Genomic DNA, 25,029 nt, shown 5'->3' with positions numbered 1-25,029 from the left:
GGTGCGTAGAGCAGGAACGGGCCGGACCGGGCTGACGACTCGCACCCCTGGCTTGGTGCGAGTGGCAGGAACAGGCCGGGCCGGGCTGGCGACGCGCACCGTAGGCTTAGTGCGAGTGGCAGGAACAGGCCAGGCCGGGCTGGTGACGCGCACCGTAGGCTTGGTGCGAGTGGCAGGAACAGGCCGGGCCGGGCTGGCGACGCGCACCGTAGGCTTGGTGCGGGGAGCAGGAACAGGCCGGGCTGGCGACGCGCACCGTAGGCTTGGTGCGAGTGGCAGGAACAGGCCGGGCCGGGCTGGCGACGCGCACCGTAGGCTTGGTGTGAGTGGCAGGAACAGGCCGGGCCGGGCTGGCGACGCGCACCGTAGGCTTGGTGCGAGTGGCAGGAACAGGCCGGGCCGGGCTGGCGACGCGCACCGTAGGCTTGGTGCGAGGAGCAGGAACAGGCCGGGCTGGGCTGGCGACGCGCACCGTAGGCTTGGTGCGAGGGGCAGGAACAGGCCGGGCCGGGCTGGCGACGCACACCGTAGGCTTGGTGCGAGGGGCAGGAACAGGCCGGGCCGGGCTGGCGACGCACACCGTAGGCTTGGTGCGAGGGGCAGGAACAGGCCGGGCCGGGCTGGCGACGCGCACCATCCACTTAGTGCGGGGAGCAGGAACGGGCCGGACCGGACTGGTGACGCACACCACTTGCTTGGTGTGAGGAGCGGGACTGGGTTTCGTCATAACCCTCCGCTCCCTCAGCTGCCTACCGAGTTCCTCTCGCCGTGCCTCAATTCTCACCTTCTCCCTTATCGCCTCCAATAGCTCCACCCTCTGCACCACTAACTCCTGCTCCCTCTGCGCCAATAGCCCCCTTAACCTGGTGGCCTCCTCACCTAACCTCCTACTACGCCCTATAGCTGCCTCCTGCTGCCCCGTCGCCCATGCCGTATGCCCCCCCCCTAAAAAATGTTTTGGGGTTGCCTCTCGTCCGTCCGACGACGACACTGTTGACGCCGTTGCTCCTCTCTCTGTCGCGCCTCTACCGTCTCACTCCATGGACGGCGATCCATCCCGGCCTGGATTTCCTCCCAGGTCCAGGACCCCTGCCCGTCCAATATTTGCTCCCACGTCCAGGCTGCCTGCTCCTGGACACGCTGCTTGGTCCTGGTATGGTGGGATCTTCTGTCACGATCGTCGTAGAGAGTAGACCAATGCGCAGCGTTAGTTGCAAACATACTAAACTTTATTATCTTTAGTGATAATATAACAACAAAACAATAAACGAAACGTGCAGTCCTACGGTTAACACAGAAACAAACCAAGCGGAAACAAGATCCCACAAACACTAAGGGAAACAGACTGTTTAAATATGGCTCCCAATCAGAGACAACCAGCAACAGCTGACACTCGTTACCTCTGATTGGGAGCCACTCTGGCCAACATAGAAATACCACAACTAGAACTCCCACACAGAACATAAACACATAGAATTTACACACCCTGGCTCAACATATAGAGTCCCCAGAGCCAGGGTGTGACACTCAGACCATGAGAAACAAGATTCGCTGGTCTGATGAAACCAAGATTTAACTCTTTGGCCTGAATGCCAAGCATCACGTCTGGAGGAAACTTGGCACCATCCCTACAGTGAAGCATGGTGGTGGCAGCATCATGCTGTGGGGATGTTTTTCAGCGGCAGGGACTGGGAGACTAATCAGGATTTAGGCAAAGATGAACAGAGCGAAGTATAGAGCGATCCTTGATGAAAACCTGCTCCTGAGCGCTCAGGACCTCAGACTGGGGCGAAGGTTCACCTTCCAACAGGACAACGACCCTAAGCACACAGCCAAGACAGAGCAGGAATGGCTTCGGGACAAGTCTCTGAATGTCCTTGAGTGGCCCAGCCAGAGCCCGGACTTGAACCCGATCGAACATCTCTGGAGAGACCTGAAAATAGCTGTGCAGCAACGCTCCCCATCCAACCTGACAGAGCTTGAGAGGATCTGCAAAGAAGAATGGGAGAAACTCCTCAAATACGGTGTGCTAAGCTTGTAGCATCATACCCAAGAAGACTCATTAATGTAATCGCTGCCAAAAGTGCTTCAACAAAGTACTGAGTAAAGGGTCTGAATACTTAAGTACATGTAATATTTCAGTTATATATTTTTATGTAAGTTAGCAAAAATATCGAAAAACCTGTTTTTGCTTTGTCATCATGGGGTATAGTGTGTAGATTGATGGGGGGGGGGGGGACAATTTAATCAATTTTAGAATAAGGCTGTAACGTAACAAAATGTGGAAAAGTCAAGGGGTCTGAATACTCTCCGAAGGCACTGTAGGTTGCTTGCATGAGATTAACTGTTTTGCTCCATTTTAACTAAAAAATAACAACAACTATTGAATAAGATTATTACATTTTCATCTCAATTAGACCATCTGGTTGAATAAAGGTTAAATTATTCTTTGCATGCAGCAAACCTATAGGCATATGGGCTTTCATGATCAAATATATGATGTTTTTGCCTTTGTTACTTTTGAAGACATTTTTACATTTTACATTTACGTCATTTAGCAGACGCTCTTATCCAGAGCGACTTACAAATTGGTGCATTCACCTTATAGCCAGTGGGATAACCACTTTACAATATTTTTTATATATTTTTTCTGATTATTATTATAATTACATTTTTTAAAATAGAGAAGGATTACTTTATCCTATCCCAGGTATTCTTTAAAGAGGTGGGGTTTCAAGTGTCTCCGGAAGGTGGTGAGTGACTCCGCTGTCCTGGCGTCGTGAGGGAGCTTGTTCCACCATTGGGGTGCCAGAGCAGCGAACAGTTTTGACTGGGCTGAGCGGGAACTGTGCAGAGGTAGGGGGGGCCAGCAGGCCAGAGGTGGATGAACGCAATGCCCTCGTTTGGGTGTAGGGACTGATCAGAGCCTGAAGGTACGGAGGTGCCGTTCCCCTCACAGCTCCGTAGGCAAGCACCATGGTCTTGTAGCAGATGCGAGCTTCAACTGGAAGCCAGTGGAGTGTGCGGAGGAGCGGGGTGACGTGAGAGAACTTGGGAAGGTTGAACACCAGACGGGCTGCGGCATTCTGGATGAGTTGTAGGGTTTTAATGGCACAGGCAGGGAGCCCAGCCAACAGCGAGTTGCAGTAATCCAGACGGGAGATGACAAGTGCCTGGATTAGGACCTGTGCCGCTTCCTGTGTAAAGCAGGGTCGTACTCTCCGAATGTTGTAGAGCATGAACCTACAGGATCGGGTCATCGCCTTGATGTTAGCAGAGAATGACAGGGTGTTGTCCAGGGTCACGCCAAGGCTCTTTGCACTCTGGGAGGAGGACACAACAGAGTTGTCAACCGTGATGGCGAGATCATGGAACGGGCAGTCCTTCTCCGGGAGGAAGAGCAGCTCCTTCTTGCCGAGGTTCAGCTTGAGGTGGTGATCCGTCATCCACACTGATATGTCTGCCAGACATGCAGAGATACGATTCGCCACCTGGTTATCAGAAGGGGGAAAGGAGAAGATTAGTTGTGTGTCATCTGCGTAGCAATGATAGGAGAGGCCATGTGAGGATATGACAGAGCCAAGTGACTTGGTGTATAGCGAGAATAGGAGAGGGCCTAGAACTGAGCCCTGGGGGACACCAGTGGTGAGAGCACGTGGTGCGGAGACAGATTCTCGCCACGCCACTTGGTAGGAGCGACCTGTCAGGTAGGACGCAATCCAGGAGTGAGCCGCGCCGGAGATGCCCAACTCGGAGAGGGTGGAGAGGAGGATCTGATGGTTCACAGTATCAAAGGCAGCAGACAGGTCTAGAAGGACAAGAGCAGAGGAGAGAGAGTTAGCTTTAGCAGTGCGGAGAGCCTCCGTGACACAGAGAAGAGCAGTCTCAGTTGAATGACCAGTCTTGAAACCTGACTGGTTTGGATCAAGAAGGTCATTCTGAGAGAGATAGCAAGAGAGTTGGCTAAAGACGGCACGCTCAAGAGTTTTGGAGAGAAAAGAAAGAAGGGATACTGGTCTATAGTTGTTGACATCGGAGGGATCGAGTGTAGGTTTTTTGAGAAGGGGTGCAACTCTCGCTCTCTTGAAGACGGAAGGGACATAGCCAGCGGTCAAGGATGAGTTGATGAGCGAGGTGAGGTAAGGGAGAAGGTCACCGGAAATGGTCTGGAGAAGAGAGGAGGGGATAGGGTCAAGCGGGCAGGTTGTTGGGCGGCCGGCCGTCACAAGTCACAAGATTTCATCTGGAGAGAGAGGGGAGAAAGAAGTCAAAGCATAGGGTAGGGCAGTGTGAGCAGGACCAGCAGTGTCATTTGACTTAACAAACAAGGATCGGATATCGTCAACCTTCTTTTCAAAATGGTTGACGAAGTCATCCACAGAGAGGGAGGAGGGGGGGGAGGAGGATTCAGCAGGGAGGAGAAGGTGGCAAAGAGCTTCCTAGGGTTAGAGGCAGATGCTTGGAATTTAGAGTGGTAGAAAGTGGCTTTAGCAGCAGAAACAGAGGAAGAAAATGTAGAGAGGAGGGAGTGAAAAGATGCCAGGTCCGCAGGGAGTCTAGTTTTCCTCCATTTCCGCTCGGCTGCCCGGAGCCCTGTTCTGTGAGCTCGCAATGAGTCGTCAAGCCACGGAGCAGGAGGGGAGGACCGAGCCGGCCGGGAGGATAGGGGACATAGAGAGTCAAAGGGTGCAGAAAGGGAGGAGAGGAGGGTTGAGGAGGCAGAATCAGGAGATTGGAGGGAGAAGGATTGAGCAGAGGGAAGAGATGATAGGATGGAATAATAATGTAATAATAATGTGCCATTTAGCAGACGCTTTTATCCAAAGCGACTTACAGTCATGCGTGCATACATTTTTGTGTATGGGTGGTCCCGGGGATCGAACCCACTACCTTGGCGTTACAAGCGCCGTGCTCTACCAGCTGAGCTACAGAGGACCACAAGAGGAGAGAGTAGCGGGAGAGAGAGAGCGAAGGTTGCGACGGCGCGGAGTAGAGGCAGAGTGAGTAGTGTTGGAGGAGAGCGAGAGAGAATAGGATACAAAGTAGTGGTCGGAGACATGGAGGGGAGTTGCAGTGAGATTAATAGAAGAACAGCATCTAGTAAAGATGAGGTCAAGCGTATTGCCTGCCTTGTGAGTAGGGGGGGACGGTGAGAGGGTGAGGTCAAAATAGGAGAGGAGTGGAAAGAAGGAGGCAGAGAGAAATTAGTCAAAGGTAGACGTAGGGAGGTTAAAGTCACCCAGAACTGTGAGGGGTGAGCCATCCTCAGGAAAGGAACTTATCAAGGCATCAAGCTCATTGATGAACTCTCCAAGGGAACCTGGAGGGCGATAAATGATAAGGACAGAGCATATGAGCGGAGTGGAGCGGGAGCGAGCGTGGAGCGTGAGCGGACGGATTTTGAACAGAGCGCAGAGCGGCATTTTTAAAAGGACGGAGCGTCGCCCTATGTCCCGCTCCAATTTCACACCACGAGTCTGAAGCATGCTCAAGCCTGACCCAGAATCCATCTGTTTAATTTAATTTGTGTCGTCCATGAATTTGTATTTTATAGAGCGAGAGGAGCAGCAGCAGCAACAAGAGAAAAGGGTTGAGGAATTCAAAAGTGTATTCACTGCACGCAAAGGCCCAACCATAACAAGGGAGAGAAAAAGAGAGCTGGATGTAGCATTTTTTGAAATGATTTTCATGGACTATGAACCGCTGAGTAAAGGAGAACGCGAAGGGATGCAACACTTCGCCAGCGCAGCTCAACCGAGCTACACCCCCCAAGAAACTATGATAAATCAGTACTTTACTTTGTCAAATTTACATCTGAGATGCCCCATTCACATGCTTCAGCTGGCGATCAAAAACGCCTTTAACGAGCACGACAACATTAATAGGCTGTTAGTGAAAGTCGGGCACCTGGTGAAAAGTGTACGCAAGAGCACAGAGGAAACCGACCAATTAGGTGTCCGCCCCACAAATGCCTGCGCCATTCGATGGAGCAGCCAGCTGCGGATGATTCAGTCGTTCATCCGGTTGTTCCAAAAAGACCCGTTATGGCAAAACAAACTCAAGTCTAATGTTGCTAACATCAACCTGAATCAAGTACGGCAGCTGACGCACCTTGTCAGTGTGCTGACTCCACTAGCAGATCTCACAGACAAAATGCAGAAGGAGCTGGGGAACCTGGGGATGATCCTCCCTGCTGTCACAGAAATCAAATCCCTGCTCACCGATTACACTCACGCTGCACTTCCAATGGGCATCGCTGCTTTTGCAGAAACATTGGCAAACAACGTGTCAATTCGCTATGGAATATACTATACTGATTAACATCTAATTTTAGCGTCAGTGTTAGATCCCCGTTTCAAGACAGAATGGATAATCCGAGATGAGTCTGTATGCAACAAATTCGGGGAGATAAAGTAAGGCTGTGGTTTAAGCTAAAAGTGAAATACATGCAGATTTTGTTCCTTTTTTGGAGTGAGCGGGGGGCGATTTGAGTGGAGCGCGATGCAAACTGCGTTGAGCGCTGAGCGATAATGAGCGGACTGGCCTGATGTGGCTTTGAGCGGGGGGAGCGGAGGGGTGAACAGCTCCGTGAGCGAGGAGCTGAGATTCTCACCGCTCCACTCCGCTCATATGCTCTGGATAAGGAGCAGTGTAAAATTAACTCGGACACCAAAAAATCCTATTCTAATGAAAACAAGTTTAAAAGCCTTCGTTATAATTAAATACTTATTATTATTAATCAGCTCGCCACGCACTGGCCATCACAGCGCGCAGGCAGCCTCCATTCGCCATACACACACACCCATGGTGGCCCAAGCTGGGGAGAGGAGAGGAATTAACGAACAATGAAGCTGCGCAAGCAAGACTTACGTGTGAATAAGGTAACAAAGGTGACTTTATAGCCTTGAATATAATGACCAACAAAATAGAAAGACACTCGTTTTAAAATCAGCAGGACAAAAAAAATTATATCCTGAAGTTGTATGTCTGACCTCCTGCTCCCGCCCGCAGCATAAAAAATGCCCTCTACCTGATCAACCATTTGGCGTTTTTCAGATTTTGTTGCATTACAACTTGTAATTTAAATGGATTTTTATTTGGATTTCATGTAATGGACATGAAAATTGGTGAAGTGAAATGAAAGTAATAACTTGTTTCAAAAAATTCAAAAAAATAAAAAATGGAAAAGTGGTGCGTGCATATGTATTCACCCCCTTTGCTATGAAGACCATAAATAGGATCTGGTGCAACCAATTACCTTCAGAAGTCACATAATTAGTTAAATAAAGTCCACCTGTGCGCAATCTAAGTGTCACATGATCTGTCACATGATCTCAGTATATATATACCTGTTCTGAAATGCCCCAGAGTCTGCAACACCACTCAGCAAGGGGCACCACCAAGCAAGCGGCACCATGAAGACCAAGGAGCTCTCCAAACAGGTCAGGGACAAAGTTGTGGAGAAGTACAGATCAGGGTTGGGTTATAAAAAAATATCAGAAACTTTTAACATCCCACGGAGCACCATTAAATCCATTATAAAAATGTTTAAAGAATATGGCACTACAACAAACCTGCCAAGAGAGGGCCGCCCGCCCACCAAAACTCACGGACCAGGCAAGGAGGGCATTAATCAGAGAGGCAACAAAGAGACCAAAGATAACCCTGAAAGAGCTGCAAAGCTCCACAGCGGAGATTGGAGTATCTGTCCATAGGACCACTTTAAGCCGTACACTCCACAGAGCTGGGCTTTTTACGGAAGAGTGGCCAGAAAAAAGCCATTGCTTAAAGAAAAAAATAAGCAATCACATTTGGTGTTCGCCAAAAGCCATGTGGGAGACTCCCCAAACATATGGAGGAAGGTACTCTGGTCAGATGAGACTAAAATTGAGCTTTTTGGCCATCAAGGAAAACGCTATGTCTGGCGCAAACCCAACACCTCTCATCACCCGAAGAACACCATCCCCACAGTGAAGCATGGTGGTGGCAGCATCATGCTGTGGAGATGTTTTTCCATCGGCAGGGACTGGGAAACTGGTCAGAATTGAAGGAATGATAGATGGCGCTAAATACAGGGAAATTCTTGAGGGAAACCTGTTTCAGTCTTCCAGAGATTTGAGACTGGGACGGAGGTTCACTTTCTAGCAGGACAATGACCCTAAGCATACTGCTAAAGCAACACTCGAGTGGTTTAAGGGGAAACATTTAAATGTCTTGGAATGGCCTAGTCAAAGCCCAGACCTCAATCCAATTGAGAATCTGTGGTATGACTTAAAGATTGCTGTACACCAGCGGAACCCATTCAACTTGAAGGATCTGGAGCAGTTTTGCCTTGAAGAATGGGCAAAAATCCCAGTGGCTAGATGTGCCAAGCTTATAGAGACATACCCCAAGAGACTTGCAGCTGTAATCCTGCAAAAGGTGGCTCTACAAAGTATTGACTTTGGGGGGGTGAATAGTTATGCACGCTCAAGTTCTTTTTTTGTGTGTCTTATTTCTTGTTTGTTTCACAATAAAAAATAGTTTTGCATCTTCAAAGTGGTAGGCATGTTGTGTAAATCAAATTACACAAACCCCCAAAAAATTCCAGGTTGTAAGGCAACAAAATAGGAAAAATGCCAAGGGGGGTGAATACTTTCGCAAGCCTCTGTATTTGCCACATGCGCCAAATACAACAAGTGTAGACTTTACCATGAAATGCTTACTTAGGAGCCCTTTCCTAACAATGCAGTTAAAAAAGTAAGAAAATTAACAAATAGATAACAATTAAATAGGAACAAAATTAAATAAAACAATAAAATAAGAATAAAGAGGCTATATACAAGGAGTACCGGTACTTAGTCAGTGTACTGGGGTATGAGGTAGTTGGGTTCCCAAGGGGATTCATATATTCTCATTGAATTGAACTAGAATTACTTATTAAAGCTGTAGTAAATACAGTCTTAGCAGCATGAAGTGTTTATAGAATCCTGTAGTAAGTTGAAGACAGAACAAAAATATGAATGTTAATTCATAACCAACAACCTGAATAAAGCACACATTATGACGCTTTTATCTTTTAACCCACTCCCCCTTCTCTCTCTCAGGTGTCCTGTCCTCCGTCTCTCAGGTCAGAGTACAGTAGTTGTGGAGAGTTTGAGTTCTACAACCAGACCCTCAGTAGCTGCCAGCCCTGCCCACCATGCCAACCTGGACAGGAGCCCCACATGGTGAGATACACAAGCACACACACAAACTAATGAATGAATAAACAAAATAACACAACTACACACACACACACATTTCCTGAGATTAAATTACTTGAGTGTAATGAGTAGATAATGTAGCATGTCAGGTGCATGTGAACCCTGACCTCTGCTACCTGTCTTCTAGTAGGGCTGTGGTGGTCATTAAATTTTGTCAGCCGGTGATTGTCAAGCAAATAACTGCTGGTCTCTCGGTAATTAACTGTTAATTAACATAAACACGTTTAGCATCTCCTGGCTTCCATGCATACCTACAAGCCACTGATGCAGACCTTTGGAACATCTACATTTTAAAAGTCTAATAAATCCATGTAATATAGCCTACACCGTCACAATAAATCCATTATTTATTTTAGACAGGTCTAAAGAAACATGATATGAAGAAAATGTAGTCTATTTCAGAAGAACAGAATAGCATACTCTGAGTTGTCCATATGTTAAGCCCTGATATGGCACCCTTGTGTGGCCGTAATGCCCCCCAGAAATCCATGCCTTGTGTGGCCGTAATGCTCCCCAGAAATCCATGCCTTGTATGGCCGTAATGCCCCCCAGAAATCCATGTATTTTGTGCCCTTGGGCTGAATATAATAATTATAATTCCCTTCTCCCGGCTGCCGTGCTCCGAAGCACTTCTCACTCACATGGCTCTCTCAGATATCTCAATTCTTACTAGCCAATGCCCGTCACGTGATCGGGTCCTTCTCACAGCTAAGAAGTAGGCTACAAGCGAAGACAGACAGATCAACCCTCTTATTGAATTCTGAGGCACATATTGAAGATGTTAGAAGAACTGTCCACATTTAGCCTACTTTTCATCAGCCAACTGTGATGAGGTGGTGTTGAAGAAGTCAGGCGCAGGAGGTTAAATCACAGAATAACAGGCTTTAATCCGCAAAATACAGGTTTACGCAGAAATGCGTCAAACACACTCCAGGGCACAAAACAGGTGCACTGGAAAATACAAGGCACACGGGAAAAATACTCCCGTCGATACACAATACACGAGCTCCACCGAGCTTCTCTAACCTCCACAATAAACAATCACCCACACAGACAAGGAAGCAGAGGGAACACTTATACCATGGCTAATGTGGGAATAAGGACCAGGTGTGTGTGATTGAAGACAAGACAAATGGAGTGATGATAAATGGATCAGCAGTAGCTAGTAAGCTGGTGACGCTGAACGCCGGAACCTGCCCGAACAAGGAGGGGAGGCAGCCTCGGTGGAAGTCATGACACCAACAAGATGAGTAGGCCAAACGAACAGCAAAAGCACTAACCTATGTCAATCTATTATCCCCCATAGTACAAAAATTGACCTATTCTATTGGTTTAGCTTTAAAATATTGATAAACCATTAGGCTATTTCTTCACATTATAAGCTCAGCAATGCGCACACGGCAGTAGGTTATAAGCGTGAATGTTCGAAAACACTATTCTCAAAAGTGACCGCATTCTCAAAAGTGACCGCAAATGCGATTATGCATGTCATGCTTTATTATAAAGGTGCATTTTTATGGTGAAAATTATCTTCCCCAAACCTGAAACTCACGCGTATCCTATGTATGCCAGTTAGGCTATACACCAGTTGTAAAGCAGATTAATGTGCTTAATTTTAAGAAGTCATTTGGCCACTTTAGTTGTGATACAAACCTTATCGAAACATATAGGCCTATGGGCTAGGCTACATGAGGTGTGCGACTATGATTTATCACAAGTGATAATACATCATTCACAATGATAGACTAATATTGTCACCCATCAGACTATTCTTCATTTAATGTTGTCTTTACATATACTAAATAATATATGTGTGACATTAGTTTTGATTTAGAATGGACCATTATCATGCACCTGTCTTGGAACAGGGGCATGGGGAAAAAATACATGTAATCTATGCACTAAAATAGCAAATGGAGAACGCTTTTCCCGTGGTTCATTTTCATGCCAGCCAGGTAGGCTATACTCCTCTTGTAAAGTGAAGCAATGTGCTTAATATTAGGAAAGTTGATAAATAAATATAGTAGGCCTAGCTAGCCTATAGAAAGCTGATGGGATCCTCTTTTTAATAGAGGCCATCAAAACAATTTTTTCTCACACAATTGCATAGCCTATAGAAATGTGGTGCAACATGAGCTCATGGGCTCTCATGAAGTGTTTGAATTTATTTTCAAAAAACCTTTGCATTGATGTCAGAGTGATTAGAGGGACAATAGAGTGCTGAGTACCAGGATGTTAGCAAGTTTAGTAGGCTACTAATGACCATCAGCATCATCAGAGCTTGGAGAAGCCTAGTTACCATGACTAAAAGGTCACGTGGAATTTGACTGCAGTGATGACTCGTGACCGACGGTGTAGCGGTAACAAGGTCACCATAACAGCCCTACTCTCTAGTCTTATCTGTCTGCTCAGACCACCCAGGAAGTTCATCTGACTCACTGATATACACAAAGGTACACCTCCCACATCAGACAGTTACCAGCTAAATCCCAGAATGCCTGTTCAGATTCAGAAAGGGGAATGAACAATTCTCACGGTTTGTCACTCCATTTGGATTTTTCCCAAATATTGCAGCCACGTTGGTAGGATGCAGTAGTCTGTCAGTAGCCATGAGTCATCAAAATAGACAGCACCTCACTGGGCCTTAATAAGGAGGAGACACATCTCACACACACACCTCACACACACACACACACACACACACAACACACACACACTACACTCACACACACACTCACACACCTCACACACACACACCTCACACACACACACACCTCACACACCTCACACACACACAAAACAAAAGGAGCCCTGCTTTTGTCTTTCTCTGTAAATCTGAACAACAATCACACACATAGCTAACTGTTTGAATAGTCAGTTGTTCTATAAACTTGTAAAGGTACATTGTAGTTATTCAACTCTCCTGTACAATTACAGAAAATGTCAATATCTGCTCATGACTGTCGATTTGTGTAATGACTTACCAAACAGAGCAGCAACATTACTAACCAGGCATTTAGATAATTTCTCATCTGTGATCAGTAGTAGAAGCAGTGTTGGAAAAGCTACTAAAAAACAAACATTGTTTACCTATCTACCACTTCACACTGGAAGAAGTTAGGCTACACTAAAGCTACACTTAAGAAAAATATAGTCTGGTCTGGACCTCGGCGCGCTACTTCCCCTCTCCTTCCTCCCACGATATGCCAGGCCCTGTCTTGACCCTGGTGTGGGAGACCCCGAACCTGGAGAGGGGCTGACGTCATGGTCTGGACTGGAGCCGCTGACCGGAGCTGGACTGGGCACCGGTGGAGCGGACTGCTCTGGCTCCGGAGTGGAGCCGCTGACCGGAGCTGGACTGGACCCCGGTGGAGCGGACTGCTCTGGCTCCGGAGTGGCGCAGCCGACCGGAGCTGGATCAGTCACCGGTGGAGCGGACTGCTCTGGCTCCGGAGTGGAGCAGCTGACCGGAGCTGGATCAGGCACCGGTGGAGCGGACTGCTCTGGCTCCGGAGTGGAACAGCTGACCGGCACTGGGTCAGGCACCGGTGGAGCGGACTGCTCTGGCTCCGGAGTGGAGCAGCTGACCGGTGCCGGACCAGGCACCGGTGGAACGGGCAGTGCCGGACTGGACAAACGCACCACTGGTCTGGTGCGAGGAGCAGGCACGGGCCGGACCGGACTAGGAACACGCACCACTGGCTTGGTGCGAGGGACAGGAATGGGCCGGGCCGGACTGGCGACGCGCACCACTGGCTTGGTGCGAGGAGCAGGAACAGGCCGGGCCGGGCTGGCGACGCGCACCACTGGTTTGGTGCGAGGAGCAGGAACAGGCCAGGCCGGGCTGGCGACATGCACAACTGCCTTGGTGCGAGGAGCAGGAACAAGCCGGGCCGGGCTGGCGACGCGCACCACTGGCTTGGTGCGAGGAGCAGGAACAGGCCGGCCTGGCGACGCGCACCACTGGCTTGGTGCGAGGAGCAGGAACAGGCCGGGCCGGGCTGGCGACGCACACCACTGGCTTGGTGCGAGGAGCAGGAACAGGCCGGGCCGGGCTAGCGACGCGCACCACTGGCTTGGTGCGAGGAGCAGGAACAGGCCGGGCCGGGCTGGCGACGCGCACCACTGGCTTGGTGCGAGGAGCAGGAACAGGCCGGGCCGGACTGGAGACGCGCACCACTGGCTTGGTGCGAGGAGCAGGAACAGGCCGGGCCGGGTTGGCGACGCGCACCACTGGCTTGGTGCGAGGAGCAGAAACAGGCCGGGCCGGGCCGGGCTGGCGACGCGCACCACTGGCTTGGTGCGAGGAGCAGGAACAGGCCGGGCCGGGCTGGCGACGCGCACCACTGGCTTGGTGCGAGGAGCAGGAACAGGCCGGGCCGGACTGTGGAGGCGGACTGGAGGTCTAGAGCGGAGAGCTGGCACAACCCGTCCTGGCTGGCTACCCACTTTCGCACTACACGTGCGGGGTGAGGGCACAGGACGCACTGGGCTGTGCACGCGCACTGGCGATACAGTTCGTAGAACTGGCGCAGGATATGTGGGACCGAGGAGGCGTACTGGAGACCAGGAGCGTTGAGCCGGCACACCCCGTCCTGGCTGGATGCCCATCTTCGCACGGCACGTGCGTGGTGCAAGCACAGGACGTACAGGACTGTGCCGGCGCACTGGCGACACAGTACGTAGCTCCGCATAACACAGAGCTTGCCCAGTCATATGCCTCTTCGCGTGAGTACGGGGAGTTGGCTCTGCTCTAACCCTAGGCTCCGCCAACCACGCCGTGTGCCCCCCCAACATTTTATTGGGGCTGCTTCTCGGGCTTCCTCCTCGACCGGCCTCCTCCGTTTTGCCGTTGCTCCTCTCCTGCCTGGGCATTTACCTTAGCCCATGGTCCTCTCCCCGCAAATATCTCTTCCCATGACCACAAATTGCCCACCTGTGACATGGCTACTCGCTCCGCCTGGGCACGCTGCTTGGTCCTCGTTTGGTGGGATCTTCTGTCACGTTCGTTGAAGGACGGGTCAGACCAAGGCGCAGCGTGATATACGTACATGTTTATTTAACTTAATAAACACAACGACAAAACAACAAACTAAACGAAACGTGAAGTCCAAGGTAGCACACACAACATACCTTACACGGAACAAGATCCCACAACCCACTAGTGCCAATAGGCTGCCTAAGTATGATCCCCAATCAGAGACAACGAGCGACAGCTGCCTCTGATTGGGAACCACACCGGCCAACATAGATATACACCTACTAGAAAAACAACATAGAACATACACAACAAAGAATATACACACCCTGACTCAACATTTAAGCGTCCCCTGAGTCAGGGCGTGACAGGAGTCAGCTGTTAACATAATGTGTAATTTAGCCTAACGATGTTTCAAGTGTGAATTATGCAGGTCTGATGTTGAAAAATGAAGGAAGTTCTTGCCTACTTCACCCATATCTTATTTCTATTTTTGCAAAAAAGTAGTGTGTAGTTCCAGTAGTTAGCTACACTGCTACATGGCAAAACTACACACACACATAAAACAGCACTCTTTCAACTCCCACATAGATCTGATGTGATCTGATACAGCAGATGGTTTTACTGCAGTGATACATGCTGGTTTACCACAACCATGAGACAGGACAAAAATGCTTTTATTGAAATTGGATTTTATCTGGAGAAGGTTTATATGAACCTACAGAAGTAAAGTCAGCCAGGAGATCTAACGCTGGGCTGATCCACCCTGACAGAATCCTACTGATAAATTAATCCAGCTTTTATAAGACGATCAAAGTGGATATATTGGACAAGCCAATAAAGTAGGAAGTTGGAGGAATATAGTGTTTCTGTAGTATGAAGTCAGTAGGACAAGCAGCAGCTTGGCTTCAGGATGGAGCTTTAACTGTTTTAATAAAAATAGATCAAACAACTGTCTGCCTGTCAGACTATGCAGGGTATTGGTTGTTGTCACAACTCCCCACTGAGAGTAGTGCATACGTCTGGGACTGTTTAAAATGACCTCCCACTTTGTTTCATACTAGAACATAAATTTCCTCTTCCTCGCCACATGTACTACAGTACAGACACACAGACACACACACACACCAGACAAACTACTCCAACACCCCGAACGCAAATGTTCAGAACGACTCATGTCCTGTTCTTGTGACCAATCACATTTGATGTCTTTTAGTCTAAGACACAGTCTGTCAAGACTAGCCAGGGTTCAGGAGAACACAGTCTGCAGCATTAGTATATACTAACATACTGATCTCTATTTGTTTGGAGAGTAATGTGTGTATGACACATGTCTAAGTGTGTGTGTTTGCATGTTTGTGATGTTGCAGAACTGTGGCTATGGGACTAAGGATGAGGACTTTGTGTGTGTGTCGTGTCCGCCGGGGAAGTACTCGAAGGGAGTGTATGAGATCTGCAGGAGACATAAGGACTGCGAAGGTCTGTACCGCGCTACAGTACTCAAACCTGGGACACTAGACAGTGACGCAGACTGTGGACCCTGCTTACCTGGGTATGTACACACACACAAGACAACACACACACACACACATAAGACAACACACACACATATTTGAAGACACGCAGGCATGCAAATTTACACCCATACATTTATGCACACACATACATACCACCACTGTCAGTGAGTGACGTTGATAAGACAGTACCACCTCATAGGACACTTCTCTCCCACATCTCCCCTGTATCCCCCCCATGTCTTCATATCACACACAGCCACAGCCTGGTCTAACCCTCCACTGGCCACGCTATCCGCCTCAATTACCCAGTTACCATCTGGTCACCCACAAACATGGAGGCAGGAGAAGATATAAACTGTTACAGGACCGGCTCAATGCTCTGATCTCCCCCGCCTCTCTCTCTCTCTCTCTCTCTCTCTCTCTCTCTCTCTCTCTCTCTCTCTCTCTCTCTCTCTCTCTCTCTCTCTCTCTCTCTCTCTCTCTCCCTCTCGTTCTCTCTACCATATGATGTTGTTCAGTGACTGTACCACCTCAAAGACATTCTCGGGTTTCAATTGAGTTTAAAGTCAATACAGACTAGAGTGTTTTTGCACAACATTACTGGCTGCTTTAATATACTCTATCTCACTGTACTGTACTGGGGGAATACTGAACACTGCCTGCCTGCTGTGGTGGTGGAATCAAAATGCTTCTTTATTAAATCATACTTTACTTAACTCCTCACCAAACACATCTTTAGTAGAATGGGATTTTAATCTCATGTTTAATGCTTTTGTGGTCCTTGTTTTCATCCTGGAGATCTGGTGTGCATGTTTGATTGAAAGTGGTTTAATAGTCCTCTCTGATTAATGATAGCCGGTCTGCCCTAGAGGCCTAGAGGACGCCACGCTCTGAAGCAGCCTCCCTTCTCTTCCTCTGTCACAGCTTAGGGCTAAATAATACCTCTATCTAACCTAATGGTATACAGTACCTCTCTCTCCCTTCTGGGCATCAGTTCAACCTTTTCACCTCCAGCTGTTATTGAGACACTTCTCCTGTCAAATACTTACATATTCACACTGTGTATCTTAATAACATATCTCTGTGTATCTTAATAACATATCTCTGTGTATCTTAATAACATATCTCTGTGTATCTTAATAACATATCTCTGTATATCTTAATAACATATCTCTGTATATCTTAATAACATATCTCTGTGTATCTTAATAACATATCTCTGTATATCTTAATAACATATCTCTGTGTATCTTAATAACATATCTCTGTGTATCTTAATAACATATCTTTGTATATCTTAATAACATATCTGTGTATCTTAATAACATATCTCTGTGTATCTTAATAACATATCTCTGTATATCTTAATAGCATATCTCTGTGTATCTTAATAACATATCTCTGTGTATCTTAATAACATATCTCTATGTATCTTAATAATATATCTCTGTATATCTTAATATCATATCTCTGTATATAATAAGATCATAATATTTATCAGTATTGTTCTCTAAAGGTTCTCTCTGTGCTTCCTCTCTGTCAGGTATTACATCCAGGAGAACCGGCCCAGGAATCTGTATGGGATGGTCTGTCACTCGTGTCAGAATGCACCGCGCAACACTAAAGAGTGTACGTTTTCTTATACCTGACAAGTTCCCACAACACAAACAGAATCAGAACCCAGGCCAGAGAGAGTCAGAGACAGTCAGGGAGGGACCGAGAGCGATCCCTGTAAGGTCAGGCGAGTGAGGGCTGTGGAGGGCTGTGACCAGTTAATGAACACAGACAGACAGAGCAGAACACAGGGAGCAGCAGCATGACGTTACCTCACCATGGTCTGGAACTGCTTCCTCATAGTGATGCTCGACCCCAGGAATTGTTTTTAGTGCCCGTCGCTCAAAGCAACACTCCCTGGCACATTGTTTTGGCCGGAAATTGAAATCATTATTATTGTGTCATTTTAATGACTGTGTTTTGAAATATGACAACCTCAAACAGACTGGAACCTGCTGTGAGGAGGATGGGAGAGAGAGAGGAGGGGTGAGAACATACGAGTGTATACCAACAAACACACACTTTTCAACAAGCATCTAATTGTTTCTTGCAGGCAGAGAGTGAGTTAGGGAGGGAGAGAGGGTGGGAAGAGATGTGTGAGGGTTCATTTTAATTAACTCTTTTAAAAGTCTTGAAAATACCCAAACCAGAAATATGTAGTTGAAGCGTGGCGTTACTAGCTCGGGGTGAAGGCAGGCTAGCACTCGCCAAGTAAATTAATCTGTAAATTACCCTGGCTTCCAGCTTAGTGCTTGTGTGTGTGTTAACGCGGCTCCCAGCTAGCTCCCAGCACTGCACGGTGTAATAATTAAAACATTTGGAAGGCATGAAAAAGATGATTAACATGTTTCTGCCTGTCCTGGGGCTTCTCTTCAGCAGCAGCCTGTCGTCTCTAGGATATATACAGTGGGGGCCAAAATTATTGACACTTGATAAAGATTAGCAAAAATGACTGTATGAAATAAATAATTAAAATACTGAGCTATAGTGTATGCACAAAAAAAGTATATTATCTTATACAAATATAATTGCTCAGAGAAATAGATTTTGTTTAACAAGTGATATTTGTGTTCTCTCAAAAAGGTAAGGGTCAAAATTATTGACACCCCTGTTTCCAATACCTTTCAATACCTCACCTTGTGAGGATAATGGCACTGAGCCTTTTCCTAAAAAGTTTTATGAGTTGGAGAACACATTGGGAAGAATATTTGACAATTTCTCCATACAGAAGCCTACCAGATCCTTGATATCCTTTGTCTACGCTTATGGACTGCCCTTTTCAATTCAAACCACAGGTGTTCAATGGGTTTCAAGTCCGGAGACTGAGATGGCCATTGCAAAATGTTGATTTTGTGGCCAATTAACCATTTATTTGTGGATATTGATGTGTGCTTGGGATTATTGTCTTGCTGGAAGATCCACTTGCGGCCAAGTTTCAGCTTCCTGGCAGAGGCAACCTGGTACTGGGTAAAGTGCATGATGCCGTTGACCTTAATAAGGGCCCCAGGACCAGTGGAAGCAAAATAGGCCCATAACATCAAAGATCCCCCACCATATTTTACAGTACGTATGGGGTTATTTTCTGCTTATGCATTCTCATTTTGACGCCAAACCCACCACTGGTGTGCATGGCCAAAGAGCTCTATTTTCATGTCATCCAACAAATGTAAATGCCTGGAGTTTGCTAAACAGCATTTGCACTTGGATTAGAAACGGTGCTTTGGTCAGATGACATGAATATAGAGCTCTTTGGCCACGCACACCAGTTGTAGCGGGTGATTTGGACGGAGTCAGGCGCAGGAGGTGTAAATCCCAGAATAATGGTTTATTCGGCCAATACAGCGGTTCACAGCAATGCGTAAAACAACTACAGTGCGACTTAACGGCGCATTGGGAAAAACAAAACACACAGGTGAATATCCCGGCGATAAAGTACAAAATGCTCCACCGAGCTATCGACACCTCCACATGGAAACAATCATACACAAAGACATGGGGGGCAGAGGGAATACGTATACAGGGACTGATGAGGGAATATGAACCAGGTGTGTGTAAAAACAAGACAAAACAAATGGAATGATGAGAAGAGGAGTGGCAGTGGCTAGAAGGCCGGTGACGACGAACGCCGAAGCCTGCCCGAACAAGGAGAGGAGGCAGCTTTGGAGGAAGTCGTGACACCAGTGGTGGGTTTGGCATCGAAATTATAATAAATGTTTTGACCCCCACCTTTTTGAGAGAATCAAAGTATTACTTGTTAAACAAAATTATTTATCTGAGCAATTGTATTAGTATAAAATAATAACAAAAAATGTAAGTATACAATATAGTTAAGTATTTGAATAATTTATTTTATAAACAGTAATTTTTGCTCATCTTTATCAAGGGTGTCAATAAGTTCGGACCCCACTGTATGTCTAGACCGCCTCGCTAGGCTATATACACCTATACATATCTATACCATCTGTCTGTCCCCTGTTTACCGTCATCTACTCCATATACTGTAACAGGTTTGAACTTTGAACCCAGGTCATCGTCTAATATAACTGCAGCAGTCTCATACAATAATAGAGTTCATCAGTCTGATCTGATCAGTGAATAAACAGAGTCTGAAGCAGCATGAAGATGTCCAGAAGCTTTATAGGAGATGAAGCTGAAAGCCTTGGTCTATTCCAATGTCTGCCTGTAGGAAAGCCTTGGTCTATTCTAATGTCGCCCTGTAGGAAAGCCTTGGTCTATTCTAATGTCTGCCTGTAGGAAAGCCTTGGTCTATTCTAATGTCTGCCTGTAGGAAAGCCTTGGTCTGTTCTAATGTCTGCCTGTAGGAAAGCCTTGGTCTATTCTAATGTCTGCCTGTAGGAAAGCCTTGGTCTATTCTGATGTCTGCCTGTAGGAAAGCCTTGGTCTATTCTGATGTCTGCCTGTAGGAAAGCCTTGGTCTATTCTGATGTCTGCCTGTAGGAAAGCCTTGGTCTATTCTAATCTCTGCCTGTAGGAAAGCCTTGGTCTATTCTAATGTCTGCCTGTAGGAAAGCCTTGGTCTATTCTGATGTCTGCCTGTAGGAAAGCCTTGGTCTATTCTGATGTCTGCCTGTAGGAAAGCCTTGGTCTATTCTGATGTCTGCCTGTAGTCACAGCAGAGAAACAGAACAGTGATTAAGATGTGGAATCATGCTCCACTAAACAAACAGGATTCCTGATCTGGTCGTATTCTACCCACAGAAAATAAACAAACACCCAGAACACTGATGACTTTGACCACAGAGAGTGTGTGTGTGTGTGTGTGTGGTGTGTGTGCGTGTGCGTGTGCGTGTGCGTGTGTGTGAGTGAGTGTGTGAGACCTATGCCGGATGCCTGATTAAAACAAGGGAATAAAAGTTGATTTATGATCTGTCAGGAGTTTACAGCTCCATTAAAGCTGAAGAAAACAGTCGATCAACAATCAACAAGCCCGAAGGGCAGCGTTTCCCAAACTCGGCCTCAGGACCCCAAGGGGTGCACATTTTGGTTTTTGCCCTAACACTACACAGCTGATTGAAATGATCAAAGCCTGATGATTAGTTTATTATTTGAATCAGCTGTGTAGTGTTAGGCCGAAAACCAAAACGTGCACCCCTTGGGGTCAGAGTTTGGGAAACTCTGCCTTTGGGAGGGAGGGAGGGAGGGAGAGAGGGAGAGAGGGAGAGAGAGAGAGAGAGAGAGAGAGAGAGAGAGAATAACAATAACTCACCTGAAGACTATTATGTAGGCTAGAAAGGGTGACAGGGGGTGAGAGGGGCACAGTGTTGTAGACTAAAGGACAAGACAGGCTTCCCTCAGATACAGAAGTAGTATCTGTGTTGTAACTGTGTAGTATCTGTGTGTTCCAGGCATGCTTACCAAAGCTGTGTTGTCAGGCAAAGCCCCCAGTGTCTCAACCAGCAGTACCACCATGTTCCCTCACCTTCACAAAGACCCCACAGGACAGGGTCACCTAGCAACCGCTCTCATCATCGCCATGTCAACCATCTTCATCATGGCCATCGCCATCGTCCTCATCATCATGTTCTACATCCTCAAAGCCAAGCCCAGTGGACAGGGTAACACTCTCACACACACACATACTCACACACACACACCAAGGAGACAGGGTAACACACACACACACACACACACATACTCCACACACACACACACACACACACACACACACCCAGTGGACAGGGTAACACTCACACACACACACACATACTCAGACAGAGACACCCAAAGGGCAGGGTAACAATCAGTGTGCACATACACTCAACTCTCTCTCTCTTTCCCTGTGTTCACAGCATGCTGCTCTGGTCAGGTGGTGAAGGCTGTGGAGGCTCAGACCAACAAACAGGAGGATAAGAAAGATGTTCCAGGTGAAACTACACACTACACAACACACACACACACACTCACACAGCTAGACAACACACTACCTTAGTTAACAGAAAACCACACTACAGAACACAAACTTTTACTTACAGTACTGGCTTTGGCCTCAGGCATAATCTAAAGTCTGGTTTGTTATACTAACATAAAGAGACATTCTTAATCTATAGTCTGGTTTATTAGACTAACATAAAGAGACATTCTTAATCTACAGTCTGGTTTATTAGACTAACATAAAGAGACATTCTTAATCTATAGTCTGGTTTATTAGACTAACATAAAGAGACATGCTTAATCTATAGTCTGGTTTATTAGACTAACATAACGAGACATTCTTAATCTATAGTCTGGTTTATTAGACTAACATAACGAGACATTCTTAATCTATAGTCTGGTTTATTAGACTAACATAACGAGACATTCTCATACCTGATGGCTGTCTGTCAGGCCTGGTGTCTGTGGGTTTGACACTGTGTGTGTGTGTGTGTGGTGTACATTCTGTGTGCAGTGAGCGCAGCATGGTGGAATGTTTAGATTAGACTGTGGCGTTAGCTCTAGGTCATCAGTGTTCCCCTCTCACTAAGTATAATGTTAACAACTGACTGACTCCTTCAGGGGTAATCAACCTCACAATAATACACCTACTGGCATCTCACATAGGCCTACCATTTTACCTCCAGTATGGTAATGGAATCCTTTAGGTTTAGGAATTAAACCTACGTGTTTAGGTTTGCAAATTAAGAATCACAAACATAAGTGTTTTATTCTTAAAACTGAATGTCTGTTTACATTTTCTCTGTGTATTGGTGAAAGCATACTGTATCGTGTGTGTATGTTTTGGGAAAGTGTGCGTGCATGTGTGTGCATTAAGCAGCTGTCTCATAAGCCTCTATGATTGACATTTCCGGTAGAGCTGGGAGCTATGAGTCTGAGGCCTCTGAGGTATACTCCATCTATGCTGACAGTGCCAGACACTTACAGGCTTTAAACGTTGATGTGATTACATTTGAACACTACAGTCCTGTTAATTTATTTATTTTGAAAATAATGGGCCCTCTGTGCCCCAGAATATTTTGACGATAATTTCTGACTTTTACCAGAGTCAAAAAAACTGTGTGAGAAATAAGGTTTGATAAACAAAATACAAAATTATAATAATAAATATTTTATAAATGTATGTTTTCTTTCTTTCAGACAACGTTGTCATTTTCTCTGAAAATGATGAATTTGACAAACTCAAACCCACACCTCCGAAAACGGTCAAAAGGTAAAGTATCCTGATCACCTGCGCACATGACAAACATCAAACACACAAACTGAATAGACAGACACAAAAGGTGTGCAATGGTTACCAATATCTCTAAAGATCATGTGTTTGCGTCTGTATGTGTGTGTGTGTTTGTGTGTGTGCTTGTCTGCAAGTGTGTTTTTGTGCATGTCTGTGTTGTGTAGGGGTTGTGTACACTGTAAAACCAAGTGTTTGGGATCTTAACACTTTTCTGTAATGCTTTTTAACTGCGTCAAGGCATTTAGAATTTCTATGAAAACACATTTTTACATTTTACATTTTAGCAGACGCTCTTATCCAGAGCGACTTACAGTTAGTGCACACATTTTTCATACTGGCCCCCCGTGGGAATCGAACCCACAACCCTGGCGTTGCAAGCGCCATGCTCTACCAACTGAGCTACAGGAGGCCCTGTAGATTGTAAACACAATAACATGTTTATTATCTGTAAGACTTTTTAAACACATGAACACGTTTATTCAGCACAAGGCATTTAGGTTTTAAACACTAAACACTGGGGGTGTTGTTTTAACACTGTAGGGTATAAAGCTGTATTTGCATATTTCCCAGTATGCCTTTCGAATGAATGTGAGAGATACCCACCTTTGACTGTGTTTGTTAGTGACAGAGACATGGTTGTTGCATTCAATAACTTATATTCCGGAAGCCTTCACCAAGTGACTGCCTAAGTGAATGTGTTTGAATTAAAAGTAAACCCTTTATCACCACATATTACATGTTTCATAAAGCCTTTAGTTATGGCCTAGTTATCCTCAACATTGTGGTCTGAAAATCATGGCCCATGAGCCACATCAGACCTCTAAGTCACAATACGCTAGTTTGTGAAGTGATTCGTAATTCCTATTGGAATCCAGCCAGAGGGAGGATATCCATTAATTTGAATATTTTACAACCCACAACCTGCACTCAGAATGGCTGCAATGGTAAAGGACTTAACAAACAAGACTACCTAAACCACGTGTCAAACTCATTCCACGGAGGGGCCGAGTGTCTGCGGGTTTTCGCTTGATTGATGAATTAAGTTCACTAATTAGTAAGGAACTCCCCTCACCTGGTTGTCTAGGGCTTAATTGAAAGGAAAAACTAAAAACCAGCAGACGCTAGGCCCTCCATGGAATGAGTTTGACACCCCTGACCTAAACCATCTAAATTGGAACAACTATCTCAGTAACAGGTGCAAAAGTCCAACCTCTTACAGATTGGATTAGGTTTAAAAAATGTAAGTTATTTATCTTTGTATAGTATAAGATAAATGAATCAATCAATATGCATGACGAAACATAGATATTAAAACAAACTATTCTAAAGATCAACCTGCAACAAGGCATGTGGGAAATATGATAGTGAGGCCCCTCCCACATCTTTTTCACTCGGAGTTAACAGAAATGAACTCAACACAGTTGAGTAACAACAACACAGTTGAGTAACAGACATTACTAACATTGATCTGAAAGTCACATCAATTTCTAATGACTAAAGTAATTCTAAACAGGACAATGGGAAAGTAAACGCTAGTGGTTAAAATCTGAACACTAAGGAGATATGGGTGTTCTCCTGGTTGGAAACTGACTGGACAACACTGACTTTCATGTTTAATCTTGCATTCTAAACGCCTGTGTTTAAGATGAGAACACTTATTGGCAATTCTAAATGGCTAATGTTTCAGTTTTAAACACTGACGTTTAGGTTATAAACGTGTCACATGTTTCATGGTTTTACAGTGTAGGAGTTGACTGGGGGCCTCACAGACAGAGGTTCTTTTATCTGTTTTTCGGAATCTACCCGTAATTAAGCTACCACAGGACAAGTCACTGCAGCAGAGCGTCGCTGCTAGCCTTTTTAGTGGGGAGACAGTGTGTGTGTGTGTGTGTCCCCTTGCATGGGCATGGAGAGTGATTATGTGGCTTTGGAGGGTGAGGTAGCTGAGATAGAGGAAAAGAGAGGTGAGGAGAGATTGGGGGTAAAGAGAGAGAGAGATAATTACTCTATAGCGCAGCCAAACCACCAGGTGGATGACAGCTCCTCGCC

General features: G+C 46.3%; 1 protein-coding gene across 1 annotated transcript in view; it reads left to right on the top strand.

The window, feature by feature from the left end:
- The window catches only part of LOC121571731 (tumor necrosis factor receptor superfamily member EDAR-like), a 62,054-nt gene that overhangs the window by 33,417 nt on the left and 3,608 nt on the right, over positions 1 to 25,029 (top strand). The window contains exons 3-8 of the mRNA XM_041883376.2: positions 9,087 to 9,209; positions 15,594 to 15,775; positions 17,284 to 17,369; positions 21,161 to 21,370; positions 21,605 to 21,679; positions 22,887 to 22,959. Of these exons, the coding sequence (XP_041739310.2) occupies positions 9,087 to 9,209; positions 15,594 to 15,775; positions 17,284 to 17,369; positions 21,161 to 21,370; positions 21,605 to 21,679; positions 22,887 to 22,959 (749 nt within the window). The remainder of the gene's footprint in view (positions 1 to 9,086; positions 9,210 to 15,593; positions 15,776 to 17,283; positions 17,370 to 21,160; positions 21,371 to 21,604; positions 21,680 to 22,886; positions 22,960 to 25,029) is intronic.

The sequence above is a fragment of the Coregonus clupeaformis genome, chromosome 29 (assembly GCF_020615455.1).
Source record: "Coregonus clupeaformis isolate EN_2021a chromosome 29, ASM2061545v1, whole genome shotgun sequence".
Lineage (NCBI taxonomy): Eukaryota > Metazoa > Chordata > Actinopteri > Salmoniformes > Salmonidae > Coregonus > Coregonus clupeaformis.
This window is presented reverse-complemented; position numbering and strand designations above follow the sequence as displayed.